The sequence below is a fragment of the Arvicanthis niloticus genome, chromosome 24 (genome assembly GCF_011762505.2).
Source record: "Arvicanthis niloticus isolate mArvNil1 chromosome 24, mArvNil1.pat.X, whole genome shotgun sequence".
Taxonomy (NCBI): domain Eukaryota; kingdom Metazoa; phylum Chordata; class Mammalia; order Rodentia; family Muridae; genus Arvicanthis; species Arvicanthis niloticus.
The window spans coordinates 33,904,079-33,922,505 of record NC_133432.1 but is presented as its reverse complement, the minus strand read 5'-3'; the positions used below and the strand labels follow the sequence as shown (position 1 = coordinate 33,922,505).

Below are 18,427 nucleotides of genomic sequence, written 5' to 3'. Positions count from 1 at the left end.
GGTAAAATGGCTGCCACACAAGCATGGGGACTTGAGTTCAGATCCACAGGACCCATGGATAAGCCAGGTGCTGTGGTGTGTATCTGTAACCTCAGTGCTGGGGAGGTGGAGACAGGTCCATCTCTGAGAACTACTGGCCAGTGAATCTTACTCAGATCTGTGAGCTCCTGGCGTTTTCAGCTAGAGACACTGTCTCAAAATGAGATGAAGAGCAATCGAAGAAGACACTCAACAACTATCTCTGGCTCCACACGCATGGATTGGTAAATGCACGCATGCACAGACACAGACACACATAGACACACACACACACACACACACACACACACACACACACACACACATACACACATGAGCTGTTCCAGGCTACATGGACCGGCTTGGGTAAATAAAGACATTTTGCCAGCAGATTGCATTGGCAATGTGGAAGTCATGGTGATGCTTGGTCCGCAGGTCCAGGGTGCGGTGCTCCTGTCCCAAGAAAGAACAATGGCATGGTTGCTAGGAAGTCCCCATAGATGTCGTTTATTTCAAAGACTACAAAAGTCCTCGGCAGGGAGAGCTGTGTAAGTGTGTGGCAGTAGAGAAGGCTGCTGTGGCCACTGGTGATGAAGGCAGCTGAGGTCCTCCTCAGTCCCTGCTCCTATGGGGAAACTTGTGGCTGAGGTGATGCACTCTTCTCTGGGTTGTGCTGGCTTTGAGGATAAGATGATACAGAACAAACAAAACATTTTCTCTCTTTCTTTTGTCTGCATTTATTCTGTCTGGGCTTGGAGGAAGTATTGGGTTGTTATGACTTCATCAGTGTGTCTGTGTGTGTGTGTGCACATGGAGAGGTGCACATGAATGTGTGTGTGTGTGTGTGTGTGTGTGTGTGTGTGTGTGTGTGTGTACTAAAGGGTAGAGGACAATGCTCGGTGTCTTAGTCAATCATTCTCTACCTTTTAAAACACACACACACACACACACACACACACACACACACACACAGTCTCTCACTGAAGCTGGAGCTCTCTGGTTGGATTAGGCAGGCTGCCCAGAAACCACCAGGGATCCTCCTGTCTCTGCTTCCCCTGGGATTACAAGTTGTGCTGCTGTGCCTAGTTTTTTACACAAATTCTAGACCATCAGGCTCAGATGGTTGTGTGTGCAGCAAGCCTGGGCTGGGTCCAGCCCTCCAGCCCTTTGTGACTTCTTATTTGAACTCAGGCTTCCCCAGAGGATGCTAGCCAGTGGATAGATGTCTAACCATTACTTACTGAGGATTTGTTACAGTCTGTGTAGCTCTGAATGCCCTGGAATTCACTCTGTAGACCAGGTTGGCCTCAGACTCAGAGATACACCTGAATCTGCCACCCACATGCTGGGATCAAAGGCCACCACCCAGCCTTTGACATTACTCTTAGCCAAGGTCTTCTAAACCATGAGACTCCTGACCACTTCTGAGTTCAAACTTTTGGCAAAATTTATAAAAATTTGAACATAGAAGTAGGGAGTTTTCTTTCCTTTCTCCAGGGAGCTTCTTCTCAAAGTGCTCTGGGCTACTCATTCCTCTGGGGTCCAGTCTCTGCCATCCATTCCTATTGTCATCACTGCTGGGAGACCCTTCCTGTCTCCTTGGACCAGAAGTTTCAGGCTCTCCCAAGATACTAAGTTCTGGTTTCCCATGTTCCTCTCCCTCCAATCCCTCAAGCGTCCTCCTTCTGAGACCCCAATACTCCTCAGACATCACAGTGGGGGACAGGAGGTACTAACGAGACTCTGGGGCTTTAGCTCAAGCTAGACCCTTAAGTGGGCCCTGGGAAACCCATTAAGCATCTCTTTCCTGACTTGGAGCAAGAATCTTGTCCCTGTTTTGGAAGAAGTTGGAATATCAGGGGAGTCAGAAGGTGGGGCGTGATGGGTCAGCCTGCTTCTGTTTCTACAAAAGCCTTCCATGATTGATACTGTTGTTTTATCATTTTTGCTGGCATTATTTTTGGTTATATTTGTTTGATATAGACTTTGAAGAATAAGAACATTTCCAGATGGGAAAATGATATTCTGATGTCAGAGGCACGTGCATGAGATCTGGGAGAGACTGAGGATCAGGATGTAATCATGCTATTGGAAAACTTGCCAATGAAGACTGAGGCAGAACACGGGGGCAGGAGAGAATTTGAAAAGTAGCTGTGGTGACTCTGTGTTGTGTTGGATGGGGCTTAGCCTTCTAGCCTGGATCCAAAGTGAGAAGTCTACGTGGGACTTCTCACTGCTGCCAGGGTCGATATGTGGACAGAGGACTGGCCAAGCAGAATGCTAGGAGATAGAAGGTTGCAATTCAGGGGCTTGGGGCTGGGTATCTTCTCAGGTTAATATTCCATACTCTGGTCATTCTTGTCCAGGGATGGCAGGGGAGGAGCCAGAGAAGATGGCTCTCTGCAGAGTGTGACTGCCAGGGGTTGAAGCAAAGCTTCCAGAGGAATTTTCCAATAGAAATCCATGCTTCGTGAATTCCATGGTAAACTCTATTCTCTCTCCCTCTTCCCTCTTCCCTAGTTCACCTTTTCCCTCCCTCCCAAACCCCTCTCTCTCTCTCTCTCTCTCTCTCTCTCTCTCTCTCTCTCTCTCTAACTTCTCTCATTTTGAATTTCTTCTCTGCCTCCCTAGTTCATCTTTCTCAGCCCCCACCTCTTCTATGTCTTTTTCTTTTTCTCTTTCTCTTTTCTTAATCTCTTTAGCTTTTCCCTCTGAAATATTCATGTCTCCTCCCTCTTGTCTTTTCCTCTCAAATTTCTCTTCTGTCTTTTGGTCTCCCTCCTTTCTCCCAATCTCTCCTCCATTTCTCTCTCACATGCACACATGTCCTTTTCCTACCAGACTGTCTGTCTGTCTCTCAATATCTCCTCTTTCTTCTCCCATACACCTCTCTCTCTCTCTCTCTCTCTCTCTCTCTCTCTCTCTCTGTCTCTCCCATCCTGCTTTCAAAGCCCAGAGTCTTCTGAGCCCCCTGATTGGGCTGCTCCATCAAAGGCACCTGGCTCCATCCCTCCTTTGCGTGCCATGCTTTGTGAGCAGGCATACCCTGCCTCACATCCAGCCCCCAGTCTTCCAATTCTGCATCTCTTTTGTCTCCCTGTGTACCTCAAAGTTCTTTGCTTTATTTCATTTTCTCCTAGGTAGATGGAGACATACAGACGTATGAGAGAGATACAGAGTGAGTGCAGCAAGTCCTCCCTCCCCCCAGTATCAGCATCAGGAATAACACTAGGGCAAGGAAAAGCTGTGTGTCTTCCCTTTGATAAGTCACCCTCTCTGGTCTCATCTTCCTTATCTACAAATCAGTAATAATGTCTATTACATAATTGTCTTGCAGCATCATAAGCTGTGACAGTGTAGGAAGGGATACTGTGCAAAGACAGTGCTTAAAACAACTGTCACTTGTACATTGTGACCGCTCAGTAGCGTCAGTGACTTCATTTGCATTAATGGCTGCTGTTCTCATTTTGTTCCATCCTGCCCATCAGTGTTTATAGTGAAAGTGAAAACATGGCCACTGAGGAGTAAGTCGGAAGTGATGTCAAGACCCAGGAAGGCATGGAACCGTAGGGATGGGAGTGAGAGACAAGGGCCAGAGTCTGTGTGCAGGTGTGTGTGAGCATGTGCGAGCGAGTATGTGTGTGTGTGTGCAAGTTGTGTGTGTGTGTGCAAATGTGTACGTGCGTGTGTGTGCAAGCATATGTGTGTACATGTGTGTGTGCATGTGTGTGCAAGCATATGTGTGTACATGTGTGTGTGCATGTGTGTGTGCATGTGTGTGCAAGCATATGTGTGTACATGTGTGTGTGCATGTGTGTGTGCATGTGTGTGCAAGCATATGTGTGTACATTGCATGTGTGTGCATGTGTGTGTGTGCCAGATTGTGAATGTGGTAGTCAGAGGACAAAAGGTCAGTCCTCACCTTTCACCTTACTTTGTGGTTGGGTCTCTATTGCTGACCACTGCATACAGCAGGCTGGCTGGACAGCCATCTCCTATATGTTCTCCTGTACCCAACTCCCATCTCCCTACAGAAGCACAGTTACAAACGAATCACTACTGTGTCTGACTTTTACACGGGATCTGGGGAATTGAACTTGGGCTTACACAGCAAGTGCTTTACCCATCTCCTTTTTCCAGGGCTGGAGTATTAAATGCATAAGGGTCTTGGTGTCAAGGCAACCAGAGTCTGGATATGTTAAAAGCCCCTGCCCTGCGTCCTGCTCTCTTCCACACCTTGCTCCATCTGTCCAGATAAATATTTGCGTGTGAAATGTGGCGTGTGGATATGCGGTGGGCAGGGAACCAGGGGACAACCAATCACATCTTGATGTGTCTGCCTTGTTCGTTCTTTTTCATTTGTTTTTTTGTTTTTGTTTTTGTTTTTGTTTTTGTTTTTGGTTTTGGTTTTGGTTTTGGTTTTGGCTTTGGTTTTGGTTTTTCGAGACAGGGTTTCTCTGTGTAGTCCTGGCTGTCCTGGAACTCACTCTGTAGACCAGGCTGGCCTCGAACTTAGAAATCCGCCTGCCTCTGCCTCCAAAGTGCTGGGATTAAAGGCGTGCACCACCACTGCTCGGCTCTTTTTCATTTGTTTAGAAGACAAGACTTCACTACACATCCCTGGCTGGTCTGGAATTCATTATACAGACAAAGTTGGCCACAAACTCACAGAAATCCTCCTGCCTCTGTCTCCCAAGGGCTGGGATTAAAGGTGTATCCTGCCATGCCCGACGTTTCTTTTTAACTTTTATATTTATTTGTTTGTGTGTATGTGTGCACGCATGTGTGCCTGCTTGCGTGTGTGTATGTGTGTGTGTGTGTGTGTGTGTGTGAGCAAATGCACAAGGCACAGGTGGCAGTCAGAGAACAACTTCAGAGAGTCAGTTCTGTCCTGTAAACGGGTCCCCGGGATTGGACTCAGGTTGGCTGACTTGGTGGCAAAGTGTCTTTACCCCCTAAGTCACCTTACCAGCCCTGTTTGTTTATTTAATCCACTGGCACTTCCTAACTGTAGGGACCCTTCTTGCCGGGTGCATCACATACATCATTTAAAACCATCACTGCCACCACCCTGTGAGCGAGGATGCTGCTGGTGTCTGAGAAGATGCAGCTCTCATCGTGATCTCTGATGCCTGGTAAGTGTGACCTCAACTAAATTGTAGGTGAGCCCCAGTGTCTCATCAGACCCCTCGGGTGAGGAACCTGGCACCTAGGGGAGAAATGTGACTTGGGTAACATGACACATCACATCAGAGGGCTAAGGACTTGGCTCAGTTGATAGAGTGCTTGCCTTGTGTGCACAGGAGCTAGGCAGCAGCACAAGCCTGTCCTGCCAGCACTCAGGAAGGAAGAGGTACAAGGATCCTCAGCTATGTGGTGAGTTCTAGGCTAGCCTGGGCTACACGGGACCCTGTTTCAACAACAGCAACAACAGCAACAACAACATACCACATCAAAGACCAAAGCGCTGACTCTAGTTCCAGAGCTCAGTTACTTGAGGCTACGCCAGAACATTCCAGAGCTTACTGTTACCTGAGGCTACCCCAGAGCAAAACGCAGTATGCACAAATACACATGTTCAGACAGCTACACACATTGGGATCCCTCGTAAGTGACTTTGTTTGCTTTTTACATGTATTTTTATTCATGTGTGCACACGCATACATATTCGTGTTTACATGCATGCCCTAGGTGGGGGACTCGGTTCTCTTCCTTCTACCATGTGGGTCCTAGGGACTGATCTTGGATCATCAGGTGTGGCAGTAAGTGCCTTTACCAGCCTAGCCCCCTCACTGGCTCAAAAGAGCCTTTGGATTAGTTTCATTGGTCAAAAACCCTTCTAATATCTGTTCAAAACTCACCATGTTATGCCCAGGTTAACACTCCCATCCCGCCCTGCTAATGGGCTTCTCTTTCTACATCGAGCTAATGTCTTCCCCCTTTTTTTCTTTGCTGTGGTGTTGACAATCAACTCAAAGCTTCACACGTTAGACCTGTGTTCTACCACTGAGCAACAATCCAAGCTTATGATTATTATTGTTTTTTGAAATGTATAGCTACTATATAGCCCTGGCTGACCTAGAGCTGGCTCTGTAGACCAGTTCTGTGCCCTCGAACTCACAGAGATCCACTTGCTTCTGACTTCTGAGTACTGGGATTAGTCTGTGCCACCATACTAGGCTTTATTTTTATTTTTTCAAGATGATGATGATGATGATGATGATGATGATGATGATGATGATAGTTAGCCAGTTGGTTGGTTAGTTAGTTAGTTAGTTAGTTAGTTAGTGAAACTGAGATCGGGCCTCATTATGGAATCCAAGCAAACCTGTCAAACTCAAGGTCCTCCTGGCTCAGCTGGAATTGTAGGCATGTGCCATGCCACATGCCTTAGCTTTGTTCAAGAACTCTTGAAAAAAACCAAAATGTCTTTTAAACTTTATTTTTAACAGATAAATAAAAACACAAAATCAGAGAGATGGCTCAGTGGTTAAGAGCACTGGTTGCTCTTCCAGAAAAGCTGGCTCACATGGTGGCTATCAGCCATCTCTAACTCCAGTATTAGGGGATTCTGTGCCCTCTTCTGGCTTCCTTGGGCACACCATGTATGTAGTGCATTAGATGTGACATAGGCAGAACACTCACATGGCTAAAACAAAAATCTTTATTAAAATGTAAAAAGGTATGCTTCAGCGGTGGTGCATACCTCTAATCCCAGCATTTAACAGGCAGAGGCAGAGAGGCAGAGAGGCAGAGAGGCAGAGAGGCAGAGAGGCAGAGAGGCAGAGAGGCAGAGAGGCAGAGAGGCAGAGAGGCAGAGAGGCAGAGAGGCAGAGAGGCAGAGAGGCAGAGAGGCAGGCAGACAGGCAGAGAGGCAGAGAGGCAGAGAGGCAGAGAGGCAGAGAGGCAGAGAGGCAGAGAGGCAGACAGGCAGACAGGCAGACAGGCAGACAGGCAGACAGGCAGACAGGCAGACAGGCAGACAGGCAGACAGGCAGACAGGCAGGCAGGCAGGCAGGCAGGCAGGCAGGCAGGCAGGCAGGCAGGCAGGCAGACAGGCAGACAGGCAGACAGGCAGGCAGGCAGGCAGGCAGGCAGGCAGGCAGGCAGGCAGGCAGGCAGGCAGGCAGACAGGCAGACAGGCAGACAGGCAGACAGGCAGACAGGCAGACAGGCAGACAGGCAGACAGGCAGACAGGCAGACAGGCAGACAGGCAGACAGGCAGACAGGCAGACAGGCAGACAGGCAGGCAGGCAGGCAGGCAGGCAGGCAGGCAGGCAGGCAGGCAGGCAGGCAGGCAGACAGGCAGACAGGCAGACAGGCAGACAGGCAGGCAGGCAGGCAGGCAGGCAGGCAGGCAGGCAGGCAGGCAGGCAGACAGGCAGACAGGCAGACAGGCAGACAGGCAGACAGGCAGACAGGCAGACAGGCAGACAGGCAGAGGCAGAGGCAGGTGGATCTGTGACTTTGAGGCTAGCCTGGTCCAAGACAGGAGCAAGTTCCAGGACAGCCAGGGCTACACAGAGAAGTCCTGACTTGAAAAACCAACACACACACACACACACACAAACACACACGCATACACACACACATATATGTGACTGTTTATAGCTGGGCAGTCGTGGTGCATGCATGCTCAGCACTCAGGGAAGCAAAAGCAAGTGAGTCTCTGAATTTGAGCCAGCCTGATCTACAGTGTGAGTTCCAGGATAGCCAGGGCTACAGAGAAACCCTGTCTCAAAAAGACCAAAAAAAAAAAAATTAAAAATAATTTTAAAAAAAGGTTTATTTTGAAAATGAAAAGATTCCCACAAACTCAACTTCTTATAGCGCCACAAAAAATAGCAACATATGAGAGACATAAAAGCCTGACTCTCGTTTTGCAGAGTGGACTCTGACTGAGCGTGGGAGGACTGACCTCATGATTCCCTGTGTGGCTGAGCTCTACAACATGACCTTAGTCCACCACGAGCCTCCTGTGAGGACAGGGACCAGTGGCTGAGGACGGGGACAGCTGCGGTGATGGTGGGGCTTCACCTCAGCCTGCTCTCCCGGTCTCATGGCGGAGAAGGTAGGTGGGTGAGCATTCAGAAAGTGTCCTGGGTCCCATCTGAAGCATCACATACACACACACACACACACACACACACACACACACAATGACAATCATTGTGATGATAGTGATGATGATGATGATGGTGATGATGATGATGGTGATGAAGATATTGAAGGAAAACGTTAAGGTGTGAAGGGTAAGAAGAGGGAGGAGGGGAAATGCATGCCATAGTTGACATGACCTTTGGTAGCTGAGTGTGGAAATGGACCAGTTCTAACAGTCCGGGGAGGTATCGGATAGGAAAGTGATGAGTTGACCATCCCAGCTGAGTCTAATAGTCAGTCACAGGACGTGCCAAGTGGAACAATTGCTGTGAGGAAGGGCGAGCCCAGGGGCGCTCTCTCTGAGATTCCAGGGTTGGAAACTCAGGTCGGGATGATAACTAAGGGCAAGTAGGGGTGGCAAGGAAATGTGTGGGGACTGAGGACCAAGTAACGGGTCCCTTGTACATTCAGTAATTCAGCAATTAATGCAGACAGCTCAGATTGTCCATCCTAGAACACTGAGGTTAATGGTGGTGTTGTCATGGCAACTGTAGCTTCAGAGCCTGACACCCAGCCTGCCTGGGGACAGGCATACAGGTACAGCCTTGGAGTTGAAAAGAGCTTTTCAAGATGCTATAGAGGTTTTTGTGTTTGTGCTCATTTTGTTTTGTCAGTGCTGGGGGTGGCATCCAGGGCTTCATGCCTGCTACTCTACCACTGAGCCACACCCCAGCCCCTCACTGGGGGATTCTAGGCAAGGGCTCTACCACTGAGCCACACCCCAGCCCCTCACTGGGGGATTCTAGGCAGGGGCTCTACCACTGAGCCACACCCAGCCCCTCACTGGGGGATTCTAGGCAGGGGCTCTACCACTGAGCCACACCCCAGCCCCTCACTGGGGGATTCTAGGCAGGGGCTCTACCACTGAGCCACACCCCATCCCCTCACTGGGGGATTCTAGGCAGGGGCTCTACCACTGAGCCACACCCCAGCCCCTCACTGTGGGATTCTAGGCAGGGGCTCCACCACTGAGCCACACCCCAGCCCCTCACTGGGGGTTCTAGGCAGGGGCTCCATCACTGAGCCACACCCCAGCCCCTCACTGGGGGATTCTAGGCAGGGGCTCTACCACTGAGCCACACCCCAGCCCCTCACTGTGGGATTCTAGGCAGGGGCTCTACCACTGAGCCACACCCCAGCCCCTCACTGTGGGATTCTAGGCAGGGGCTCTACCACTGAGCCACACCCCAGCCCCTCACTGTGGGATTCTAGGCAGGGGCTCTACCACTGAGACACACCCCAGCCCCTCACTGTGGGATTCTAGGCAGGGGCTCTACCACTGAGCCACACCCCAGCCCCTCACTGTGGGATTCTAGGCAGGGGCTCTACCACTGAGCCACACCCCAGCCCCTCACTGTGGGATTCTAGGCAGGGGCTCTACCACTGAGCCACACCCCAGCCCCTCACTGTGGGATTCTAGGCAGGGGCTCTACCACTGAGCCACACCCCACCCCCTTACTGTGGGATTCTAGGCAGGGGCTCTACCACTGAGCCACACCCCAGCCCCTCACTGGGGGATTCTAGACTGTGGGATTCTAGGCAGGGGCTCTACCACTGAGCCACACCCCAGCCCCTCACTGTGGGATTCTAGGCAGGGGCTCTACCACTGAGCTACGCCCCAGCCCCTCACTGGGGGAGTCTAAATGTTGATTCTGTACTGATCTTGATAAAAATTCACTATAGTTGGTGCTGTGAAGTCATTAGAAGGACAGTCAAGTGTGGTGGTGCACATCTATAAACCTAGCACTTGGAAGGCTGATGCAGGAGGATCATGAGTCTGAAACCTGCCCAAGCTACATACAGAGACTTTACCTCAAGGAAAAAATTAATCTAGAGATAACTCAGTCACCAAAGTACTTGCTTGCAAGCATGAGGACCTGAGTTTGAGTCCCAGCAGTCACATTAAAAAGCCAGGCATGGTGCCACATGTCCACAAGGCCCAGCATGGAAGGACCCCCGGGGCACACTGGCCAGCTAGGTTAGCAGAGTTTCCAAGCCCCAGGTTCAGTGAGGGACCCTGTCTTAAAACTTGACAAAGAGGGATTGAGGAAGTCACCTGTTATAGACGTGTGGTCCCCACACAGCCATGCATACATACATGTATGCGTGTGTGCATACAAATACATACACACCAACTTTAAATTGTGATGTTGTAAAAGAATTGTATTGGGAGTGAAAGGACCCATGAGGGCCTTGTGATTATCCAGGAGATAGAAATGAAGATGACAAGAGGAGAAGGAAGTGTGGTAAGAGATCCCACTGGCAGGGCACACCTCCTCATTAATACTTTTTAAAAAAGATTTATTAATTTACTTATTTTATGTATATGATTGTTCTATCTATACACACACACATACACACACACCTGCATGCCAGAAGAGGGCGTCTGATCTCAGTATCCATAGTTGTGAGCCACTATGTGGTTGCTGGGAATTGAACTCAGGACCCATCTGGAAGAGCAGCCAGTGCTCTCAACCGCTGAGCCATCTCTCCAGCCCCTTCTCATTATACTTGAAGGTGCTCTCGCATTGATCCAGGACTACTTATCTCCAGTTCTGGTCATCTCTGTGTCCAGAAGAAGGGACGTTTGCCTTGAAACCCATGAGTCAGGTCCAGTAGGACCAGAGGGGATTTCACATGTGAGTGGAAAGGCTTAGGATGCCTTCAAACACAAAAAGTGTGGAGCGAAGAGGCAACCTCCGTCCGGACACAGGCTTACTACCCACTGTGGCTCAGTTCATGAACACAGGGCTATCGCTCATAAAGACCTTTGGCTGTTCTCAGGTGACCCAAGTTCTGTTGCCTGCACCATCACTGGGCACTTCACAACCACCTGTCACTCCCTCTCTGGGGGTTCCAGTGCCATCTTCTGACGCCCACGGGTCATACTAACACGTAGATATACACAATACAAATTAGTAATAAAATGAACCATCATAAGCGTGGGTTATAGAGACCTGACACAGCATCAGTGGGTCCAGGAAAAGGAAGGAGGGCACCTGGGTGTTGGGAGGAAGGTGTCCACCATGATGCTTCTCTCTGACTTGTTCCCCACCAGGCCCCACCTTGAGCCACTGGTCTGAGCCCAACTGGACGGTGCCACAGGAGTTTGTTATCCTAGGCTTCTCAGGGTGGCCCCCGGGCCTCCGAGTGCTACTATTCTCTCTGCTCTTGCCACTCTACTTGGCCACCCTGGCTGGGAACCTGCTCATTCTGGGCCTGGCCCTGGCAGAACCCACCCTGCACACACCCATGTACTTTTTCCTGGGCTCACTGTCTGCAGTAGAGGTAGCCTACACACTGGTACTCACCCCACGAATGCTGGCTGGCTTCCTTCTGCCTCCTGGTGGCCAGGCGGTGGCACCCTCCACCTGTGCTGCCCAGATGGGTCTATTCGTGGCTCTGGGTGGCTCTGAGTGCCTGCTGCTAGCGGCCATGGCCTTGGACCGCTACCTGGCTATCTGCCGGCCTCTCTACTACCCTCAGCTCATGACCTCCGGGCTCTGCTGGGCCCTTCTAGCTTGCTGCTGTTTGGGTGGCTCGATCCTAGCCTTAGGCCTTACCACTGTTATATTCCAGCTGCCTTTCTGCCACGGTGGCCTCGTCAATCACGTCTTCTGTGATCTCCCGGCTGTGTTGGTGCTGGCCTGTGGGAACCGGGAGCTTCAGGAACACGTGTTACTGGCAGCCTGCATGCTTCTGCTGGTGCTGCCTCTAATCCTTATCTTGCTGTCCTACACCAGGGTTCTGGTGGTCATCTTGGGGGTGGGGGATAGCGCGGGCCGCCGCAAGGCCTTCAACACAGTGGCATCCCATCTCACGGTGGCCGTGCTCCACTACGGCTGCGCCACAGCCATGTACGCCAGACCCCTGAGCAGCCGCTCCCTGGAAGAAGATAAGCTGGTGTCGCTCATCTACATAAACCTCACACCACTGCTGTACCCAGCCATCTACACACTGCGCAACCGGGACATGCAGGGCGCCCTCCAACGTGTGGTCAGCCAGAGAACGATGGGGGCGGTCCAGCAAGCTGATCTTGTCTAGAGGTGGATGCCAGGTGGTATTAGAGCCACTGATGGAAATCACACCACTCCAGAGCTATCGTCCACAGCTGCCCCATCACCTGCCTGATGTAAGCTTATAATAGCATCCAAAGACCTCCAAACTGAACCAGCAGGCTAGCAGTGTTCCCACTCCCATTTAGAACGACATAGCTCTTTGTTGTGGGGGGATATCCTGTAAACTGTGATGTTCAACAGTACCTCAGGTCTATGTTCACTGGATGCTGGTGGCAGCTGCTGTCCAAGATGTGACAGACAAAAAATGATAGGGGGAACCAGGAGTGGAAGCTCACACCTGTAACTCTAGCCCTCAGCAGGCAGGGGCAGGAGGACGGAAAATCCAGGGCCAAGCTGAGCTTGCACAGGAAGACAGTGTCTGAAAAACATGACAAAAGAAAAGAAACTCCAAATAGTTGGAGGAGTTGGGGGTGGCTTATACCTGTGGAGCCAAAGTCCAAGGTCCTCCTCATAGTTAAGTGGTGTGCTGGAGGCTAGCATGGGGCACATGAATCCCCATCTTAAAAATACAGAAAAGGCCGGGCTGTGGTTGGCGCACACCTTGAGTCCCAGCACCGAAGAGGTAGAGGTAGGTGGATCTCTGTGAATTCAGCCTGGTCTACAGAGCAAATTCTGGGACAGCCAAGGCCACGCAGAGAACCTTTGTCTTAAAGAAAATAAAACAAAATAAAAATAGAAAGGGCCAGCCAGGTATGGAGGGCCATACCTTCAATGCCAGCGCTGGGGAGGCAGAAACAAGTAGATCCTAAGTTGGAGGCCAGCCTGGTCTACATAGTAAGTTCCAGCCAGAGATATATAGTAAAATCCTGTCTGAAAAAAAAAATTGTTTAAAAAAATAGAGAAGTCAAGCACGGTGATGCACGCCTTTAAGCCCAGTACTTTCTGGGGAGGCAGAGGCAGGTGGACCTCTGTGAGTTCAAGGCCAGCCTAGTCTACAATGAGAGTTCTAGGGCAACCAGCACTACACAGAGAAACCCTGTCCTGAAAAAAAAAAAAAAAATAAAGACAGAAAAAAGAAGGAGAAGGAAGGAGGGAGGGCGTGAAAAAAAGAAAATTAGTAAAATTCAATCTTTTAAATGTCATTAGAGCTTACCAAAGGTAACCTAGGGGTAAACCCAACTTCTGCTTTGATGCTCTAAGTCCGAGTCAAATAGTAGCTTTTAAATAAATGCATAAAAACACATAGAGGCATCCTTTGCACTATGAAAAGTAGAAATAAGTACCCACAAATGTGGGGCAATGAGAGGACTCAGTGGGTCTCACAACTTGAGTTCAATCCTCTGGACCCATGCAGAGATAAAGATAACTCATCCCACAATGTTATCTGACCTCTACAAACCCACCAGAGCACGCACACCCCTCCTGACACCATGTACACATATGTGCAATGATAATATATCTTTTTTTAACTATCTGCAAATGTCGATTAACTATAAATAACCTATGGTATATTTATGGAATATTCAGGTCTTGTATTTGTGACCCACTAATAAACTACTATTGTCAGAAACAAACACAAATGTCAACACAAACGTAACACCGACTCTATTAAAACAAGACACAGGGTGTACACCAAAGGATACCATGCAGGTGAAAGACAGGGACGATCCTCTGAAAATGACTGGCGTCCAGAGACTGGTGGAATACCCGGGTTGGCAAGGGATGTATCAGAAATGTTGCCTGGGTCCTGGGGCTGCTACTTTTCTTGGTTTGGGCCAGCAAGATAGCTCAGTAGATGAAGGTGCCTGCTGTCAATCCTGAAGACCTGAGTTCAATACAGGTACAGCAAGTGGTGGAAGGAGAGAACCATTTTCTAAAAGTTGTCCTCTGATCTCTATACATTCACCCCACCCCTCAATGAATAAATACAATTTTTAAAACTTTATCCAAATGCACACTGACGATGTATGCATCACACCGTATGCAAACAAGCTAAGCTGATTATGGCTGTTTGAGCAGAGCGATCCTTCCTACACCATCCACTGCTCAAACTGTCTTGTGTCCCTGGTACCCACTTGGCTCCATCCTGTGCAGATCCGTGTATTGTCCGTGATGCCCTCTTTCCCTTCTGCTACATCTATTGTCATCTAAAATCAGTCTTAGGGCTGGGGAGATGGTCCAGTCAGTAAAATGCCTGCTGTGTAATCTTGAAGACCTGAAGAAACGGATCCTGAGAACTCAATGGTCAACGGCTCCACACTCAGTGAGAGAGCCTGTCACAAACACTAATGTGGAGGGGGTAGTAGATGGCTCAGGGAGGAAAGGCGTTTTCCACACAACTCAGTTTGATTGCAACATACACACACACACACACACACACACACACACACACACTGATAGTAATTAAATTTAAATTTAAAGTATTTATCAGACTGTGTGTAGGTATGTGCTTGTACGTGCAAGTACCCACAGAAGCCAGAAGAAGGCGGTAGGTTGGAGGCCCTGGAGCTGGAGTTATAAGCCGTTGTGAGCCACCTGATTTGGGTGCTGGGAATTGAACTTGACCCCTCCGCAAGAGCAGTATGCATTCTTTTTCTTAATATTTGTTTGTTTGTTCGTTTGTTTATATTTTATGTTTATGGGTATTTTACCTGCATATATGTCTGTGTACCACGTTTACACAGTGCCTGAAAAGTACAGAAGAAGGCATCATATCTCCAGGAACGAGAGTTACAGACAGTTGTGAGCTGCCATTTGGGTTCTAGGAACCAAACCTGGGTCCTCCAGGAGCAGTCAGTGCTCTAAAGTGCTGAGCCATCTCTTTAGCCTTTATTTATTTATTTATCTTTTAAAGGGGGCAAGCTACTGAAGAAGATATCCTACATCAACCTCTTGTCTCTATAGATGCATGGGAAAGCATGTCTGCACATATATACAAATAAAATAAAAATAAAACAAAATAATAATAAACTGTAAACTGGACTTGATAGTTGATTGGTTTGTTTATTTATTTATTTATTTATTTCATGTGTGTGGGTACACTGTAGCTGTCTTCAGACACACCAGAAGAGGGCATCAGATCCCATTACAGATGTTTGTGAGCCACCATGTAGTTGCTGGGAACTGAACTCAGGACCTCTGGAAGAGCAGTCAATACTCTTAACCACTGAGCTATCTCTCCAGCCCAGTTGATTGGTTTTTGTCGTATGGCTTGCTTTTGAGACAAGGCCTTTCTGTGGAGCCCAGGGTGACCTTAGACTTACAGTCTTCTTCCTCAGCCTTCTGTGTTTTCAATGTCCACAGTTAACAAGATAACCTTTATAGTTAAGGATGTCCCATATAAATATGGATGAGCAAGATAGCTCAGCGCGTACTAAACGGTGCTTGCCTTCCAAGCTGACCGTGAGTTTGATTCCTCAGAGCCATGGTGGAAGGAGAGAACCTGATGCCACAAAGTGTCCTCTGACCTATTTCACAGGCCAGGGTGCACATGCATCTGCATGCTTGCACAAATGCACCCACGTAAATAAATAATAGATAAAACTTTGAAAATATGCCACTCAGGGCTGAGGAGATAGCACAGAGGTAAGAGCACTTGCTGCTCTTTCTGAGGAACCCAGTAAGGTTGCCCACACCACAGGGCTGTAACTGCCTGTAATTCCAGATCCAGAGAATCTGATGACATCTTCTGGCTGACAAGGGTACATGCACTCACATGCACTCGCATGCACTCACATGCACGTAGCCAGCCACACACACATGCAAATAAATTTTATGTATTATCCATTTCAAATATATATTACATAATGTACTAAAATTATTATAAAAAATCCAGGTGCAGGGCTTCCACCTGCCTTAAACCATTTATGTTCCAGGATGAAAGTCACACACAGCCTTATATTTTAAAATACACCTTAGGCAGCACACTAGCTGGGCAGCTGCCTACCCTCCATGCTGTTAGAATCTACCTTCTATCCATAACCCAAGTTATTACTTACTATGTTTTATCTGGGCTGCTCATAGCTCCAACCAGGCAGCCCTCTGGGCCCCGTTCTCTTGGCCCCGAGCCCATGGTGGCTCTCCTTTCTCTTCTCCTACACTTCTTCTCTGTCCTATAGTGGCTTCTCTCTTCTCTCTTTCCGCTCCCTCATGGTCCCAAGCCCAGGAAAACCTGAACCCTGCCGATGTCTCTTCTCCCCAGCTATTGGCTGGTGGCATCTTTATCAATCAGAATTAACTGGGAGCAGATCCCTCTGTGTCTTATGTGCAGACTCTCTTGTCTTTGGGGCAAACAGTTTTGGGGGATCCAACTTAGCATTAGACCAACCCACTACAACATATATTACTATATATATATATATATATATATATATATATATATATATATATATATATATATATCACATCATTAGTCTCATTATGCTGACTAGGATGTGTTCTGCCTAACTCTCCAGAATGACAGGATGCACATCATCTGGGTGGATGCTGGCCTTAGAGTTGTTGCTGAGGGCACACAGGTCTGCATCCCTGGCTGGGCTGTGCCCACTGAAACTGACCTCCTGTCATGTTTATCTGCCTTTGGATCCCTGTTATGGATTCAGGGGTGTGACCTGGCTTAAAGTCTATACTGGTACATTCCCACTGTGTCACCCAAGAACAGAGTCTCAAACATGAGAGAAACGAGTTCCTGTGACCACAGCACTCCTGTTTCCTCTGTCGGCACTGCGCATAAAGCCCACTTTGCTGCAGACCTCCCCACGTGGGTCCCATGAGTAGGGCTGCTGTCTGGCAGAAAGAAGAGTTCTAGTTGTGGAGATTCTTGTAAAACAATTTAAACATAAATTCATAAAACACCTTATTGGTTGGTCCTTTCTTTAAGAATTCCATACATGCATACCAAGTGGTACATGCCTTTAATCTCAGCACTTGGGAGGCAGAGGCAGGACTGTTTTGACACCAGCCTGGTCTACAGAGTGAGTGAGTTCTAGGACAGCCAAAGCTACACAGAGAAACCCTGTCTCAAAAAACCAATCAAACAAAATTTAAAAATAAGTAAAATTCTACATATTATATATACATATTAATACATACACAATATGTATTAATTATGTCTACCGCCACTCTTCCCTCCTAAAGCAGTAGTTCTTATGGTACAAACTGCTTCTAGCACAACCAGTGGTGGCTTTTCAATAAGTAGCGGGAAATCCCCCGGGCAGCTTCTCACTGACCACAGAGATAAGATAAATCTAAGGCAGGAAAACTGTGGTTAGTGGTTTTCTTCACGGGCTCCCAGAAGCAGAGAAAATGAACCAGATCTGGCGGTGAGCTGTTTCCCCACATCTAAAACACAACCCAGGTAAGGTTTTGCTTGTTGCAGAACTGGGGATTGATCCTCTGGCCTTGCCTAAAACTACAGCAGCCCCCCTCCTCAAGTTCTTTGTAAATATTTTAATTAGGCTTGATGGGCATCTACCTGTCTCTGTCTCCAGTGGTGGAATTACAGACAGGCAGCCACTCGTGGCTTTTTAGGTAAACATGTTGAGGGTTCAAACTCAGGGCCTCATGTCTGTGCAAAGCAAATGCTTTTCTCTGCTTGAGCCACCATCTCCGCAGCCTGCTCACCTGCCCTTTTAAAGCCAGAAATGACAGATACACCTCACGAGGCCATCGGTGACCTCTGCAGCTCTTGGGCTATAACCCGTCTTGACCAGCTACTGACTAATTTACTTTCGGTTCTTTTTGTATGTGTAGATGTGGGTTGCGGGATGTTCACGTGTGCATGTCTCTGAGCGGGTGTAAAGGCATGTGCGTGTGCATATCTGAGATCCAGGGTAGACACCAGGCTTCTTCCTGAATCTCTTTTCACCTTAGTTTTTGAGACAGGTTTCACTATCCCGGAGCTCATCACTTTGTGTAGATGGCTGGCCAGTGAGCTTCAGGAACACCCCTGTGTACCCAGATGACAGGTGCACACTGCACCCTGCTGGAGAACAAACCTCAGATCTGCAGGTGGGGCGTGAGGATGCCCACCTTTAATCCCAGCACTTGGGAGGCAGAGGCAGGCAGATTTCTGAGTTCGAGGCCAGCCTGGTCTACAGAGTGAGTTCCAGGACAGCCAGGGCTACACAGAGAAACCCTGTCTCAAAAACAAAATAAAACAAAACAAAAAAAACCAAAATAAAATAAAAAATAAAATGTATAAAATGTACAAAAACTCTTGGTTCATTGT

The 18,427-nt window shown here is 48.5% G+C and overlaps 1 protein-coding gene across 2 annotated transcripts; it reads left to right on the top strand.

The window, feature by feature from the left end:
- Positions 1 to 1,938: 1,938 nt before the first annotated feature.
- LOC143438070 (olfactory receptor 10AC1-like) lies at positions 1,939 to 14,143 on the top strand. Of its 2 annotated transcripts, none has more exons than XM_076923575.1 (5): positions 1,939 to 2,055; positions 2,385 to 2,500; positions 5,033 to 5,153; positions 7,906 to 8,090; positions 11,759 to 14,143. In XM_076923575.1, the coding sequence occupies exons 4-5, from the start codon at positions 8,079 to 8,081 to the stop codon at positions 12,221 to 12,223; spliced, it is 477 nt and encodes a 158-aa protein (XP_076779690.1). In that variant the 5' UTR covers positions 1,939 to 2,055; positions 2,385 to 2,500; positions 5,033 to 5,153; positions 7,906 to 8,078; the 3' UTR covers positions 12,224 to 14,143. The 2 variants fall into 2 exon arrangements, with proteins under 2 accessions (XP_076779690.1, XP_076779689.1); XM_076923574.1 differs by having other exon boundaries at positions 11,238 to 14,143.
- The last annotated feature ends 4,284 nt before the right edge of the window (positions 14,144 to 18,427 follow it).